General features: G+C 35.9%; 1 protein-coding gene across 1 annotated transcript in view; it reads right to left on the bottom strand.

Annotated features, from left to right (window-relative positions):
- SCN1A (sodium voltage-gated channel alpha subunit 1) overlaps positions 1 to 16,486 on the bottom strand; it is a 92,677-nt gene extending 76,191 nt beyond the window's left edge. The window contains exons 1-3 of the mRNA XM_052664148.1: positions 16,223 to 16,486; positions 2,497 to 2,615; positions 343 to 432 (exon numbers count right to left, since the gene is read on the bottom strand). Coding sequence (XP_052520108.1) covers positions 343 to 432; positions 2,497 to 2,615; positions 16,223 to 16,486 — 473 coding nt within the window. The remainder of the gene's footprint in view (positions 1 to 342; positions 433 to 2,496; positions 2,616 to 16,222) is intronic.
- Between the last annotated feature and the right edge of the window lie 1,478 nt (positions 16,487 to 17,964).

The following is a 17,964-nucleotide window of genomic DNA, read 5'->3' as shown; positions in this document are numbered from 1 at the left end:
GATGGAAGTGTAAACTTGGCGAGGCTTGATAGTATGTTTTTAGGGCCTGTGGAAGACTCACTGAATTAATCTGGAAGTTAACTGGAACCAAGGTCTAACACATTGGTTCCTTTCTGTGATAGCTTTCACCATGTTTGCTCTGGCCACTGTATATCCTAAAGGGAGAGTGATGAATGTGCAAGAATGATGGGCTTCTGGTCACCACCAAGTACACATGGAGAGATGTTAAATCCTAAATACACATATATAGACATAGATATACATCTCTCTGTCTATGCACCAATACACACACACACACACACACATACATACTCACATAGTTGGCTTATAAATTGAACTTACTCTACATTCTTTGTCCAGTCGGGAGGGTTGCTCATTGTCATAAACACACAGTTTGTCAAAATAGTGCACATAATTAGCATGCTGAATAATGTAGGTTATTGTTAAGGAACACACAGAAGAAAACCCAAACCCATTATGTAAAACTAACACTGAAAAGCTCAACCTGCAGTTTGGCCAGGAATCAGTGACAAATATACTGTGGGAAAATCATCTAATCTCTTTACATTTCACTTTTCTCATCCTTAAATTTAGATAACAACACTACTCTCACAAGGTAGTTGTATAGATTGAACGAGATAATGTATGAGAAAGCTTATAAAAGTATAAAGTGTGGCTTTTGCTACTATTATTAAATCAATCTATTTATTCCCAGAAGACCTTATTGGGAAAACTGTGGGCATTCTGGAGTTGCATAGCTTTTGAGCAGAGAGCACTGATGTGAACTAATTTAGTTGATTAAAATAGTGAATTGCTGAGGAAGGCACATCCTTGCAGAATTGTAATTTCTTAAACACATGTGATACAATATCAGTGAATATATTATAGCACGGTGTTAAATGTCAGGTCACTCTATTTCAAATGTTTGTAAACATATAGCAGCATTGGATAAGATTGAAAGTGAATATTTCAAAGTCATGACTTAGCATGATATGAATATAGGCAAAATTCAACATAAAGGTGATCTTAGCAACATAAAAATGACTCAGTAAGTCACTCAACCTCTCTATGCCAATGAATTTTCTAGTGTCTCCACTGAATTTTACTCAGTGGACCTAATCAGATGTGGAACTCATCAGTCTGAAGTACAGATTAAATGGGATAATATGTGTGAATTATCGGAATAGGTCTGGTTAGTAGATATGATCTTAATGTTAGCTGAAACAAATGACCAGGACCTAGTAGAATTATGGAGCTGAAAGGGACCTTGAAAAATAACTATTTAATTCCTTTATTTTATAAATCAGAGAAATACAGATAAAACTTTAGAGAAACTAGATAACTTGGCCAAGGAGTAAAACACAGATTTCTTGCATTCATAACTAACATTCAACAACAGTCTACAGCCAGAGCAAAAATTTTCCATAAGTGAAAAAGAAAGTTTTCATCAAATGACCACACGATGGCACTAGGAACACAAACTAGGATAAGGAAACCTCCATAAAAGTAACAGCTCGGAACATGTAAAAGTTATGTTTCAAATCTTTGAAATTCACTAATACCATACTTATGCCATAAGGAATCTCTTGTTATCAGTTTAAAAATAGAATGGATTTTTAAGTTTTTGAGTCTTTTTTTTTCTAAAAATCAGGTAGTATAATTAGATGATAATTATACCAGTAATTCTATATTTATTATTGCCAAAGCCGTCAAATGAGACATAATCAGAAGTGAAGGCTTTTGGCCAATGAATAGGAACAGATAAATTTAGTTGCAGAGTCCTTTTTTTTTTTTTTTTTTTTAACACCAGTGAAAATCACAAAGCTAAATCCCTGAAGACCTTTTGGAAATACAATCCCTGCATCTTTCATTAACTTCCAGTCTTTACTAAGCAATCAGTTCTGCAAAGCAGAGTCATAATTCATTGACTTCCATTTGAAATTCAGCCAGTGATCCAATACTTCCTTCACAGAGTTCATTAGGAAAGTTCAAAAACTAGCTACATATTGGCCAAAGCCCCCTGATCTTCTCCAATGGAAATATGCTTAAAGGTTAACTCTAAGGTACACTAAAATGCTTTATATTATAGATATAGTTATACTTGGCTCTGGATATAGGTTTGGTTTTCTTGCTACTATATCAGGATTCCATGCAAATTCCAGAAAGTCACAAACTTTATACAATATTGTAAAAATAAGTCTGTTTTACGCTAGATTTGTAGGATGAGTAATTTTAGAAAGAGATCTATAATATTAGACTTTGATACATAATAGACTGAAATATATATATAGTGTGTATCTATAGTAGTAAAGACTGTAAATTTCAGTAACATTAATGTAATAAATTTTAAGAAAAGACTTATATGACAAAAGAAAATACAAAATGAAAATAATAAAACCACAGAATATGACATTTCCCAACTTAACCTTACATTTAGCTACAAAGCACTTATAGATTATGTACAAATAGCTAATATTGATCACTTGAAAAGGATATGAATGTACCAAAATCTTAATAGCTATTTTCCTAAGAGGATTGAAGGGAGTTAAAATGTACAGGGCAGAGGTGGCACTGAACCGGAAGATGGCCTTCCCTTTATTCAATACTATAAAAGTCTGTAAGATAGGAACACAACACAGAAGTATAAAAGTATCAACCATTTAAACTCTATTACCCACCTTCTGTTATTTGTCAACATGAATTATTCCAATGTTACAACTTTTTGATGTGTACCATAAGGACAAACTGCTCCAGGCTCTCATATCTAGAAACAATATCCAGTGATATCACTTACCTTTGACTTGATACTGCAGTTTTATTGTCTATAAGATAGTTAGCCAAAATAATTTATTTACTTTCTTAGTATTTTAAATATCTAAGTTAAATGAAAGTCTCAAAAGGGTTCACATTTCATTCTACAGATCCTTAAGACACTGCAGTTCTTTTATAGTGATTTCCGCTTTCTCATTTTGATTATCTTGAAAATTAATGCTGTAGAATGCAAAATCATTCAATAAAACTAATACTTTTTGAAATATTCTTTTACCATTTCTGCTTATTAAAAAATCACTCTGTTTATAATAGGCAATAAAAACAGCCACCATTAAACCCACTCTTGGGTTAGATGGATGTAAACCAATGATTGATTTCTGGAGGCCAAGTTCCCTGGAGAGTATCTGTTGACTAGGAGTACTAAATTCTGTATTTGGATTTCTGAGTTAGCTGACACATTGAATTCCAGTCCCAACTGATTGCCTATTTCATGTAGTGCTTTATTAGCATAGAGGAAAAGCTCAAAGACCCTGTAGAATCCAGGATGCATGGATGTGAATGGAATTGGCATTCCAAAATTTAGCCATATTTGAGCACAATTAACGGTATGTAGACAAAACAACAACAAACAAAGCAGCAACGTGCAACCCTGTATCAAGGATTCTTACTCATTGTGTCTTAAGACCTTTATATATATTCAGATGGCCTGGGGGCGATGAAACGAAGCCTATTTCTCTACGAAATAAAGAAATAGCCTATTTCTTTATGAAGAACATGTCTTGGGAAGGGAACTACAAATCTTTTAAATTTAAATTCACCCATTTTTTCCAAAAATTCTACCCTCTTCTAAGATGCATAGATGGAAGCCAGCATTACTACATAGCAAGCATTAACCTTATGTTTACTTTCTAGTTAAGAATCTTTGACAAGCGTTTATTCTCTGTGTTTAGTCTTCAGGTATTCACAGATTTCTCAAATCTTTTTCCCTCTATTTTCAGGGTTTTCTAAATGAAAGCAATCATTCCCAAATATTTACTGAGTTATTGTTTGAAACTAGCGCTTCCTGGCTGGTATGGGTAGAAGTGCCCTAAATGAGAGCTTTGAACCTGGTCCAACCAGTGCTGGTCTCCAACTTTTTCCTGATCTCCAACACGACACTGAGAGTAAGTATTTAGAAATGTGTAAGCCAGTCTGACAAACTAATTTTACAGCTGTCGCATCTAATAATAAAACAGAAGAGTGTATTTTGTGGGTCTGCTTTTTCAATTTTCTGAAAATTAATTTTACTGTATTTTATAGACTAGCCACCTCATCTTCACAGCAGAGAGTTTGAGAAGCATTGCTCTACATGTAACTTTGACTCCATGTTTCCACTTTCATCTTTGATGGACCATAGGTCATGAATACAAAGAAAACTGTATCATCATATCCATTTGTAGGAGGTAAGAGTTTCACATGTGCTTACTGGAGGAGCAATCATCTGTGTCTATAGTACTTTGTGCCTTTTTCTCTGATTCATTCAGGGCCCCTGTCCCTAAATGGCATTGTGATATCATCATAAAAAGTGCACAGACTTGTGCAATGCAAATGCTTTTGCCCTAGGGAGTACACACATGCAAGGACACAGAAAGGCCCTGAGTGAGCTAATTCAGGACCAATATGGTCCACCTTGCGAACCTATGCTTCCTCTCCCCAAAATTATGCTGAGTAAACCCTAGTAGAAATATTATGGGCTGGGAGTGGGAAAGCCAGTGAAAACATAACATAGGATATATATTTTTTCAAGTAAGAATACCCTTGTTTTAAATAATATTACAAGCCTAATTTTGGAAAGGGCTTCCCTGGTGGCTCAGCGGTAAAGAGTCTGCCTGTAAGGCAAGAGATGCAGGTTCAATCCCTGGAACAGGAAATGACAACCTATTCCAGTATTGTTGCCTAGGAAATCTCATGGACAGAGGAGCCCGGTGAGCTACAGTCCACGGGGTCGCAAAGAGTCAAACACAACTTAGTGACTAAACAAAAACAAAAAACAAATTTTGGAAAAGAAGTTACAGTCCATATGGGGCTAAATCATGAACTTGGAGAGGGGGAGGAAGATGATCCTGACTGTAGCTCAGTGGATAAGAATAACAATCCAGCTCATCCTGAGGAGATGGGACCATGCACAGAAAAGATTACCTGTGACTCTGGCTGTGCAGCCAGCCTCCAGCCTGAACCATGAGCAGACCTAACAAAGGAAGAAGTAGAAAAGATAGAGGAAGGGGGTGATGAAGCTGAAGGCAAAGCTGCAGAGGCCAAATGAAAGGGTGTAAGACAGAAAGAACCTCTGCCCTAAAGACCAGGAAGAAAAAGAAGCAAGACTCTGAAATTGAACCAAGAGGAGCCCGAAAAGGCACAGAAAGAGAGCCAGAACTCAGCAGGGTGAAGCTAATGAACGCCACAGCACCCCTGATGCTGATAAACAATTCTCAATTTAAAAGTCCTTACACACAGATAAATTAATACTTTGACACAAAAGTTAAAGGCAAAAGGACATAATTCTCAATTGTTCAAGACAGACAGAAACTTTTACTGACTTTAGGATATTTTCACTTACAAAATTCAAAGAATGTATTTTTAACTTCATAAGGAATGTGTGCACAGTGTGTAAGTGCTTACAATTAGAATGTATAATGAATTTAGTGAGGTTTTACTATATAACAATGCTTGTTCTTTAATTTTTCACCAGCAGTACAGAGAGATAAGACATTCTTGGTAGAGTTCCTAGGAAGCTGATGATGAGACCAGCATTAAGGAACCATTTCAGGGTTTCTTCTGTGAGGACTGTCATTCCCAGGTTGAAACATATATATTTATATACAATCTACACAAATATTTCCTTGAAGTGTTCATGGATTCATTTTAAACTGCTGACTTACAGAGAAACCTAATGTTAGAATCTTGAATCTGTAACCATTTTTATGTTCCATTTAGAACTTCAAACTTACTGTTTGTAACTAATTTCATATCTATTTCATCATCTATCTGTATTCATCCTCCTTATATTTACTTGCACATCCAAGAAGCCAGACATTTAGTTCGTAAGTATTAAGGATTAATGAAAGGATGTTTGTGCGTTTGCATCCTCAGTCACTTGCCCCAAAAGACTCTCAAATACACATTGCCCCCAATAATGGTATTGATGGCAATGAAGGGAGATGAGAGTAAGAAGGGAACACTATTACTTACAAGTAGTCAAGCAACTCTAGAATTTTCCAACATAGAGATATCTGCCTTCCTCATTTCACAGGTAAGGGGTCAAAAAGAAAACAGCAAGGAAGGTAGACAAGATGTTTCTGTATTTTAAATTGTATAAACAAATATGTATGGAGAAGGAAATGGCAACCCGCTCCAAGTATTCTTGCCTCGAGAATTCCATGGACAGAGGAGCTTGGCAGGTGATAGTCCATACAGTCCCTGGGGTTGCAAAGAGTTGGACACGACTGAATAACTAACATTTTCACTTTCAGGCAAGATGTTTCTGTACTTTAAATTGTATAAGCAAATATGAAACTTTAAGCAAAGCAAGATTTATGAGCTGTTCGAATGAGTGACATTTTAAACTCCCTGCCCCTAATTTTTTTATTGTAAAATACACCTACCATAAAATTTACCAGTTAAACCATTCTAAGTGTACAAGTTTGGTGTTAACTTTTTAAATGAATGTACTGAATGTCTTATTAGAGGAAAGTATCTTAACATTCTTTAAATCTATTTAGTTTAATAAAAATTTCATCAACATAACTACTCAGAAAAATTTTTATTGCATTAAGTCACTTCAATAGAAAAGAAAAACTTCAGAATTGATTGTGGAGAAAAGGCTGATACAGTAGTATCCAGCTTGAAAGAGACTTCTTTTTTTTTTTTTTTAAACAGCCCAAGGCTGTAGGAAATTCATGAAGTCATTTTAACCTGAGAATAATACTATGCCTCAGAACAAATTTCAAGACAGCATTTTGACTAAATTAAAAATGAGATGTTATATATAAAATGCCACTTTAGAGACATTTGTAGGAATGTAACTCTTCATATACTAGGTATTGATCAGGCTTGTCACTTATCTCTTCTATGTATAGCTACTAAACTCAAGTAGCATTTACTAAGTCCCTATATGTTAAGCTGTTAATATGTATGAGTGTTTCAGACACTTGGAAAGCAGCCTAGACCTAATTCTCAGTCCAACTGCTAATTCAATTCACTTCAGTGCAGAAGATGTGTGTTAACCATTTAGCACAATATTCACAAAGTTCTGTACTAAAGTTTGAAGGGAAAACAAAGACCCCCAAGAAACTTGGAATAAATAGTAAGTTATGACCCCAAGAAGCCTGAAAACTAGTAAATGTTCAACTATCTCTACTGACAGAAGAAAATCTAGAAGTATTAGTGAAAGTTTACTTAGACCAGAGCTACCAAATAGAAATACTACGTGAATTGCAAATCTGAGTCACATATGTGATTTTAAATATTCTAATAGCCATATTTTAAAATAGAAAAAAAAGCAGATGAAATTAATCTGAATAATATTTTCTTTAACCTGATATATCCTATATATTATCATTTGGGGATGAAATCAGTATTAAAAATTATTGAAATGATTTACATCCTCTTTTCATACCATTCTAAATCTTCAAAGACTGAACGTGCCACAGGTCAAATACCTTTCAAGTACAATAGCCACGCATGAATATTGTCCACTGAATTGGGCAGCACCAACCTAGGTGTAAACCATTCATTGTACTGCCAGGTCATACTCTCTTCAGCAAGCTTTGTTAGGTAAAAACCCATTCCAGCTTTAAAGAAAACAACAACAAAAACCCAAGCAGGTTAACACTCCTGATATTCAAAGTTTAATAGCCTAGAAAGCAACATTAGGAAAATACAAGTAGGATTTATCTGGGTTTTTTAAAATTCTTTTTAAAAAAATTATTTAGGATTTGCTTTAGCTTATGTATTTATTAAGAGTGTGGACTCTGGAGTTGGATGCCTGGCTCAAAATCTGGTTATGCTGCCTCCCAGCATTGAGATCCTGGACAAGTTATTAATTTTTCTGTGACTCATTTGTCTCTTTTGAAAAATGAGAATATATACACTAAACTTGGGGCTTCTCACGTGGCACTAGAGCTAAAGAACTGGCCTCCCAGTGCAGGAGACATAAGGGACATGAGTTCGATCCGTGGGTTAGGAAGATGCCTTGGAGAAGGACATGGCAACTCGCTCCAGTATTCTGCTTGGGAAATCCCATGGACAGAGGAGCCTAGTGGGCAATAGTCTGTGGGGGCACAGAGAATCAGAAACAACTGAAGCGACTTAGCATGCACCCATGCACTAAGCTCACAGAGGTGTTGTGATTCTAATTTAGTGGGTCAGACTGTGATGTCCAGTATTCTGTACTTTTAATGAATAACTAGGGTGATCTGCAATAGGAGGGCTATGAATCTGTTTTTGTTATCAATGCTTATGCTATGTACCTGCATTAAAATCTTTCCCCTTTACATGCTGCATAGTCAATAAGAAAACACTGAAGTTATACTAGTTTGGTAGGATTATTGTTTATGAATCTGTACTTGCTAACTAAAATTAGTAATCCTTCTTGTCTCTGAGACTTTAGAAAATGATTTATCTTTTCCCCTCAGGATGAACACTGAATTTAACAAACTATAGTTTCCCAGTTTCCTTAAAAACCATGTCCATTATCTTAATTTTTCTTTCAATCTAGGTGTTTTGCTTCTTAAATAGTTTAAACCCAAGGCCCAGCTTTGTGTTTATCTAAACATTATTTTAAAATTGCCAAATAAAAGGATTGATGCCAACTCAATTTGCCTGCTCTTATAGTAAATGTACTGGCAAAAGCAAAAGAAATAACAGAGGAAGGTGAGCAATGACCATGAATAATAGAAAAACAGAATATGCTATCGGTCAAATACATTTATTCTTTAGCCTCAAAATTTAGAGAGGCGATTTTCAACTTGTGCTTATACTGTGATCCAAAAATGTGCTTGGAGGTCAATTGTTTGGAACTCTGAACATCTTTTTCCCAAAGAAAGGATATATATTTACACATAGATTCACAAGCCTATATAATTCCTAATGAAATAGAATTCTGTGTAATGACAGCGTGGAACGCCATCACTCTTTATAAGAAATCATCGCTCTAAAAGTGGTAAGATTTCTAAGTTGGCTAGCAAGGTGTATCTCTCTCCCCGCTTTGATATTACCCTGGCATTCAAATTAGGGAAATTCCCTGGCTCTATCTTCTTCGAGAAGTGGGGTCAATCTTTTTCTAGCTCTAAGCTGTTGGCCTGAGAAAAGGTTCCAGCAAGAAAGGGCAGAATGAAACCACATGGCAGAAGAGATGCTTCAGAGCTTTGGGTGTAAATAATTGCATAGAAAGGCAAGAAATTCCCATTAGTACGTATCTCTGGGGACATCTTTCACTGTGAGCCAATTCCTTGGCATCTAATTCTATTTTTTTTTCCCTATGAGCTATCTAAATGATCTCACCTACTTCTTTGCCTTTTTTTTTTTTTTTTTAAATAACCTGTTGATTCAGGCCAAGATTTCCCTCCTTTCCTGGCTCACTGAGGGATGGAAAGCTTTCTCACAGGTTCTCCTCCTGATTCCAAAGTGAGTGAGCAATAATTTAAAAAATGTTTTCTCTCCCAATCTCATTCTACTTTTCTGCTTAGATGAGGGATAACCAGCCTAAAGAACAGTCTGTGAACTGATGCCTGCCCACGGCCCACCAAGCTTCAATATCCAGCCCTCATTTAATTGTCTTGAAGCCAGGGATCACAAACCAACACCCCACAGAAGCCAGACAGTACAAGAGGCATGCTAATTTCTGGTATGCAAATCAGTGATGCCAGATCTGATAGTGTGTGAGAAACCTAAATATGCAGGTTTACACATGTTACACATGTGCAATCTTCTGATTTATAAATCTCAGACACTAACTCAAAATTTTAAACAGTATTGCGTGAGACAAACAAAAATACATCTGCAGGCTCAAGGCCTCATAGGTTTTTTTTTAATTTTTGCTTCAAGTTCATGCAAAGGAGAAAAATATGTACCCAGAAAAGAGTCTGTAAAATTGCTTGTCCCTAAGGTTTAGCTGGGTAGAATAGTTGCAGTGGGGCCAGTGCTAGAGATGACCCCATAATTGGTCCCTAACTGGGTTCCCGTCAGCTGGTTACAGATGCTTCTGCCTCTGCCTCAGACGGAGAGAAAAAATTGTAACTGATTAAACTGATAAAAAATTATAACTGATTAAACTGATAAAATCTGGGGGCCAAATATTTCTCATCCCTGTATCTTTAGCCTATTACATGGGTATGATACATAGTCCATACTCAGTTAATTTTTCATTGACAGAAAAGGACTAATTGGCCCAGTTTTATTGCAGATGTTGCTGTGTGAAGACTTTGGGCAAATTATTCCATGTCAATTTCTTCATCTGAATGGAGAAGATTATAATACTATTAACCTCAGGGTGGTTTAAAGGATAGAAATGAAATAAAACATGTGAATCTCCTTAATGAATTCCAAGTGTCATATAAACACAAGGATTAAAGGATTAAAAATGTAAGTATCTCTGGTTCTCAAATATATACACATACAAACACTTGTGTATTCAAACTCAAATATATACACAAACACTTGTTAAAACTTACGTGTTTTAACATGTTAAAGCAGTGCCAATTTTCACATTTCAACTTTGCTGCTCAGTTTCTTTCCTCCCAAATTTCATATTCAAAAAACAATGCCATCTGTTTGCTCCCAATACTTAAGCATTATGTCTCCAAAATGGATTCTGATCTCATCCATTATTCTTTATTTTCATTGTCAAAAATCTAGACCAGACCTCTATAAAGACCCCAACTTGATCTTAAAAGCAAAAAGTGAACATTGTCACTTCTCTACACAAAGTCTTCAGAGAATTATTTTTCCCTTAAACTTCATACTCTTGGGGCTTTGGTCTAGCCCCAAGCCCATCTCCCCAACCACATCTTACTTTCCTTTTACTTATTACAGTCCCACTATATTACATGTCTTCTTATAGGCTGTTCCCTTCCCATGGAAGACTTCTCTCTTCTTTCTACACCTGAGATCCCAATTTAAATGGCATTTCTTTACAGAGGTACACAATTCATGTTACCTGAATCTTTCCTCTTTGGAAAAAAATGTGAAAAAACAATCTATTAGAATCTTATGGGAAATGTAATTTTCTAATTAATTTAGGAACTGGTCTAGAGCCACTGAGTCTCAAAGATTTTAGTTTTTATAAAGGCAGGCCCTGATTGAGTAGAAGTAGTGAAGCAACAAGTCAGGTTCGGGAAATACTGCCAGCCGGGGAGATGAGGAGGACAGCTTCACAGTGGCCTGTGTGGAGAGGCAGGAAAAGTAGCGACAGGCTTATTTAGATTCCATCACTGACTTATCTTCATTAGTGTGACAACTGCAAATCCAGAGTAGCATGGCAATAAGCCACGGGAGCTGAAGGATCTGATTTGAAATCTAGTCTCTGGCACTTAATAGCTCTATGGTCTTAGGAAAATTACTTTACCTCAATTTCATCATTTTAAAATAAAGATAAGAATTATCTTGGAAGGGCATGTTGGTTAAATAAGAACTGTAAATGTCCTAAAGCATAGACAGAGCTTGGCTTCTGCTTGTCTAGCACACCTTCTTCACAGACTCTCTCTCTTCCTTTTACAGAAAACCGCTGCCTCATTGTCTAGCTACACGGCTTGGGTGGAGCTGATCCATCCCTTGGCAACACCGGTCAACATGCGACACCGATCTGGCCAATGAGATCATCACAAACCCTTGGCTACAGTGGCTGATTCAGAATAGGTTATGTGACCTAGTAAAATGAATTCCAGGAGAAATTTTGAAGAAAATATGAGTTCTTTTCTTTGGAGTTACTAGGCTGTAGAAGTTATTTTTGTGCTATTGATGGCTATTTCTACCATCTTGTGGGAAGAACCAGCCTGTGAATGCAGCTGGCAGAGGTGGAAGCAGAGTGAGAAATGCAAAAGAATGACAGTTTTAGGTACTGGATCCTTTGATATCAAGACCAGATTTACCCTATACACACATTTAGTTGTTTGATTCTTTGTTTTCAAAAACTATTTTCCATTGCGTTTTGGTCACTTTCATTTGAAGCTTTACTAATATGGCAGGTACTTGATAAATGCTAACCATTATTTCACTACTGCCCTCATCAGCTTGGGACTGTTTCTGAGCCAGAGACAGGGACGTGACAAAGAAGAAAGGGACATAAGGAAGAAACAAAGGGTGGGTAGGAAAAAGATCTAAAAGTGAACTATAGTGCCCTGAAACTAAGGGAGGGAGAGGCTAGTCGCTAATGATATACAAAGAAAATTCATGAAGGTGAGAATTCATGGAATCATGGGCTTTTACCATCTATTGTTCTGATTTTCTTTTAAATTACTTTTGCAAGAAAAACTACCTAATCTCAATCTGTTTAAAACCAAAACAAACTCTCCCTACCCCATGTAACAATTAAAAATTCCTGTGGCGATGACAAACCAGGCATGAATTTAAAACCACGAATTCTTGTCCGATTTTTCATGCAGCCCCAATAAAGAGGGGCCATGCATCTCTTTCAGAAGAGCTGATAAAAGGGGAGAATAAATTGTCTTTAAACGGTTAGGGAGACAGTCAAGTAAAGAGTACATTTTTAAAAGGATACATTTGTACATTCCATAATTAACAAACATCCATTTTCACTGCACAGCTAAAATACCTCATTCTATTTCCAGTACACTGTCACAGTCAAAAGGATACTAATGAGTCATCTGTAATTTTAAAAGAACATGAGAAGGAAGAAGTTTTCTATAATAAAGAGTGGGTGAAGAATTTGAATGTATAGCCAAATGGTGCAATATCAACCGAAGCTATGAAAGGAAACTGAAAAAAAAAAGAATCCCACGAAGAAATAAAGGTGTGTTCACAAGCTAAAATGTGCCTTGCCACACAGTAAATAAACAAAAAAAAGGAACCCAGCCTGGAATCATGTTCTGAAGACCATGGAACCAAAGTTAACACAGTGTGGAAAATTCTGTGGGTTTCTTCCAATAGCACTGTTAATTTATTCCTTAGTTCTTACCTTGGACTTCTGAAGGCTTAAGACATCTGAGGGTCCAGAATGCTTCATGTGCCATGAACGTTCATGAGACAGTTGATACTATTTTTCCAGTTACTGCCACAATATCATTGACCATGGATTAAACTATTTTAACAATCTCAGCAGAAATTTTGAACATTATGTAATTAGTACATTTTAAACTGGGGCAAAAGAGATAAAAATATGTGGGCATATGCCATCCGAAAATATACCATCAGCAGTGACGTTTCCATAAGCTCACTGACATTGTGTTTGTAGATCACAGACAGCTTCGCTGTGGTTTGTGTCCTTTCTATTCCTTACAGGTACATTCCTTACATACATGCACCACTGCACTTTCACCTAAAACAGCAAAGATTCTCCAGCCATTTTGATAAGAGGCTTGCTTTGCTTATTCTACACATTTTTAAGGAGGGAACCATAGAGATGTGGTATATAGACACAACCGACACTTTAAGTACTGTACTTTAGTTAATCCTTAGGGGAATCACTAGCCTGATTAATATTTGTATGTTACAACCCACAAAGGCAGTAAAACCCACATCCCCAGTATTGGTGAGAATGGGAAATCTCCTTCTAGGAAGCTTTTTCCCCGTGACACTTCCATCATTAGACCCTTTGTCTATGCCAGGAGCGCTGTGTGTGTGTATTGTGTTGTTTCATGAAGACACCCTGCCATCCTTAGACACCCAAGCCACTAAAATGAAATTGGTCAAATATAAAAAGAAATAGTCATTATTTTAAAAAGGTTATTATCTTTCTAAGCATTCTACCATCAATCAGAGGAAACAAATTCAGAATTTAAGACTATTCTTCCATACTGAAACAATCCAATTATGAAAGAAAATTTAAAACTAGAAAAGAGTGTACACATAATGATAGAAAGTTTTAAAACATGAAGATGCAAAAAAAAAAAAAAGGAAATTTCAAACACACAGCTCAAGCATGCCATGTTAATTTTTAAGGATTTCAGTCCTGCAAAAAGTTTCATTTGTATTTCTGTTGAATGACTTATTTTTGGAGACTTGCTTGATGTCAGCTCAAAGTGAAAGCAATGGATGTGCCTCAACTTGGGGAAACCTTTCTGATAACAATACTTTTCTTATCAGGTTGTGTTACTTGCACACTGATTTGTTCTGAAATGTCAGAATGTTTTTCCTCCCTCACACAATGTGCATTTGAAAATAAGGATATGGTAAAGGCAAGTTTGAATGTGAACCTAACAAAGTTTATAAGGGTTACTTCAGCACAAGAATCTGGCTGAATAGTCATTCCTTCAGAGTTTGTCTTTCATCCTCAGTTTCAAGACCTTTCTTTTAACTATTCGGAACGGTTTACATCATTTTGTTCTCCATCTGCCTTTATATCCTTTGTTATATCTCATTCATTATAAACCAATTGTGGACTGCTTTGTCTGGGGACATTTGCTCAAGATGACAACTTTATCAATCTAAAAACTTTTCAATTTAAAGGAAAAGATTGATTGGATGATTTGGTTTCTATTTAAAGAAGAACCGCCCTTGTCAACACGCATTAGTTTGGTCTTTCTCAATGTATGCATTTATTGTTTTACAGATAAGGACATGGCAGAGGATCCGGGATCCTAGCTGTGGATCCTGTTTGATGAAGTGGTAGACTCTGGGTGACTTTAATAACTTTCAGATGGTTATTTCTACTGGAAAGCTGGGGACTGGATGTCTAGGGATAGCAACATGCCTGCTTAGGATGGTGCCCACTAACCCACGATAATAGCAGCTCTAAATAGCTTGGATATGTCCAACGGCTATAAATAAAGTCATACATAAAGTCATATACTTTATTGCAATGAATTTCTGGCTAGAACATATCAGAGTCATAACTTCAATAGTAGAGTAATTTTAAAAACTTAAAATGTTTGAATAACTGGTTTATCACATTTCTACTTAAAAAAAATACAAATAACCCCTTGGTAGACTGCTTAATATGGGTTTTAGCTTTCCAGATATCATATTAATTTCCAAAGGAGTGATTGAATGATAAAATGTAATTTTTCTCTTAATTTAAATGGCAGTTATGAAACAGATAGTGGCTCACCTACTAAGATTTAATACTACAATGTTAAAAAACAAATTTAAATAAAAGATAATAAATCTATGGAAAATGATTAAACTCTTCCATTACTGTAAAATGGACAAATCAGTTTTAAAAAGGAAAATTGTTATACTTAAAACAGCTATATCCCGGTTTAAAAAAAGTTAAAAAAAAAAAATCTGAACCTAAGAGGTTTCTACCTCTGAAAGCTGCAGTAGTCAATGAGAAGCAATTTACAAAACTGCCTTGAATTAACATATCATAATTCCAAACTTCTGCACTTCATAAAAACTAACATGATAATTGTGCCAACAACCAAAAACATCCCTAAAAGTTTGGGGGGCATTTTTAAGGACCATATTTAACTAAAACATTTCATTTGCTTAATCACAATCTTTGTGCTATACCTTTCCACCAAGAGTTAACAAATATGTTGTTTTAGGTGAAAAATATAATAAAATATTGCAAATTAACAAGCCATAAATTTTCTAAAATTAATATATTAATTTTTAAATTTTATCTTTGTTTTATACTTTTATTCTTGGCTTGGTGATATCATGGTCATAATGAAAGGACAGGTACTAAATACATTCATTTCAAGCATGAATACTCAAATTTATGTATTTTTAGATTACTACATTTTGGTTAATCCTTACTGATATTAATATATTCCCACCAAAAGTTTAAATAATTGTTTATAATTTATATAGGAATGTTTTTCCCCAAATGAAAAAGTTTCTTCAGGAACTTAATTGATGTATTTTATATAACATAATATTTATATACAATATAAAATTTGAACATCCTTGTGGTATCAAATTTTGTTCTATGAGAAATTAATATCAACATTTTTGAGATCTTTATAACTTGTGACAGGTTCAGGATTTTCAAGTACGGAAAACTCAAATAGTAAATACAATCCCTGGGGAGAAGTTTTTAATTTGTCACAATAGCTGCCTATGACTTACATTTATTTTTAGATATCTTTTGTGTACATTTGGGACAGCTCCATCTGTTATGATCTAATCAATTATTTGTCATATATATGCATAAAGCATATGCAAATATGTTCTATTTCCCAAAGAGAAGGATACTTAGAGTTTGTGCCAACTTAGCATATGTTGGTGCAGTAACAGTCTAAGGTATACTATAAGGCAATAAGCCCAAAATATGCCTGATAAACACACTCACTTTCTTATTGATATAGTAGGGATCCAGGTCCTCCAGTGGCTCTGACACCATCTCTGGAGGGATGTCTCCATAAATAAAAGGAAGGTTCTTTCCGGCTTCCAAGTCACTATTTGGCTTTGGGCCATGTTCATCGTCGTCTTTCTTGTCTGGTTTGGGATTCTTAGCCTTTTCTTCTGCAATGCGTCTTTCAATAGCCGCAAGGGATTCTCTGGTGAAGAAGTTGAAGCTGTCAGGTCCTGGTGGTACAAGCACTGTTTGCTCCATCTTGTCATCCTGCACATTTTAATCACCATTTACTCTGCATATGAAGTCCTAAGGAGAAAGAATACAGATATTTTAAGGAGCTTAAAAGATCTTAATATCTGCAACCTCCTGTTATGCAATACAAACTAGAGGACTGAAAAGTTCATTTCCAATTAAATCCAAATGGAATAATTAAACATAAATTCTCTTCTTTTTTTTTGTAGCTAGAACATTTAACTTGAGATCTTTAGCATGACCCTTTAAGCAAACTTTTAAACATGCAAGACAGTATCGTCAACTATAGGCACAAAGTCATATAGCTCTCTGGAACTTATTCATCTTACGTAAACGAAATTTAATGTCAATGAACAGCAACTCTCTATTTTCCCCTCCCCCAGCTTCTTGCAACCACCATTCCACTTTCTGTTTCTATGAGTTTGGCTTAACAAACAGGTTTTCTATCTCAGCTTTTTGGTTATAAATGTCCCATGTTTATTAATCCAATCCTTATGCTTTGCCGAGGCAGGAACTGTGCCATAACTTCAGGAAGTTATTCAAGTATAGCCTTAATTAAAGTACATTGGCTAAGTACCACCCTATCCCAAATGAGCTATTCACTCTGTGAGCCACCCAGAAAATGAGGATGTAGCCCCAGAGAGACCATGGTTAACTCATCAACAGGATGAAGTGGAAAGGGAGTTGTTTCTGAGAGGATATAAAATGCAACTGTCTAATCTGCACAAGTGGCTCCTGATCAAGCCAGTCAGAACAGGTTGCTCCAGCCAGATTTAATGACCAGTCAAATAGCCGTGGCTGTCCTGATTGAGCCTTCATCTATTCTGAGACAAAGACAATGGAACTGTGACCTGTCATGGCATCAGTCATGTTAGGGTCGGCCTACTTAAATGCATATATAAAGAGACAGTTTAAAGTTAGACAGACAACAATTAGATGACTGAGAATGGCAGAAAGGCTAGGCTGGAAAGGAATTACTAGATTGGGCTGTGGGCAGGAGAAGATAACTGTAGGTACAGGATACAGCAGAATTGTCTCATTTCAGAGGAAAAAATAATCAGAAAGAGGACAGTTCCACAAGCTCAAACACTGAGATATTTTCCTTCACTAAAGGCAATAATGATATTCTTGCTGATGCTATAATCCTATAGTGCAAAATATAGGGACCTGAGGCAAAACTCTTGACTCTATATAGCTGCCAGACCTGATCAGATGCTGGAGGCCAAATCCCAAAAGTATTGTTTTAAGCCATACTTAATATCAGCTCAAATTTCACACATAATACTGAGCCAAAACTTCTCAGAGCCTAGGCTATCATTTGACCACAAGTTGTATTTGGACACGTCATTAACTCATTGGTTCATGGTTTAGTTGCTAAGTCATGTCCGACTCTTGCAACCCCATGGACTCTAGTCTGCCAGGCTTCTCTGTCCAACCCAGGGATTGACTCCAGATCCCCTGTACTGCAGGCAGATTCTTTACTG

Source organism: Budorcas taxicolor, chromosome 2 (genome assembly GCF_023091745.1).
Source record: "Budorcas taxicolor isolate Tak-1 chromosome 2, Takin1.1, whole genome shotgun sequence".
NCBI lineage: Eukaryota > Metazoa > Chordata > Mammalia > Artiodactyla > Bovidae > Budorcas > Budorcas taxicolor.
This window is presented reverse-complemented; position numbering and strand designations above follow the sequence as displayed.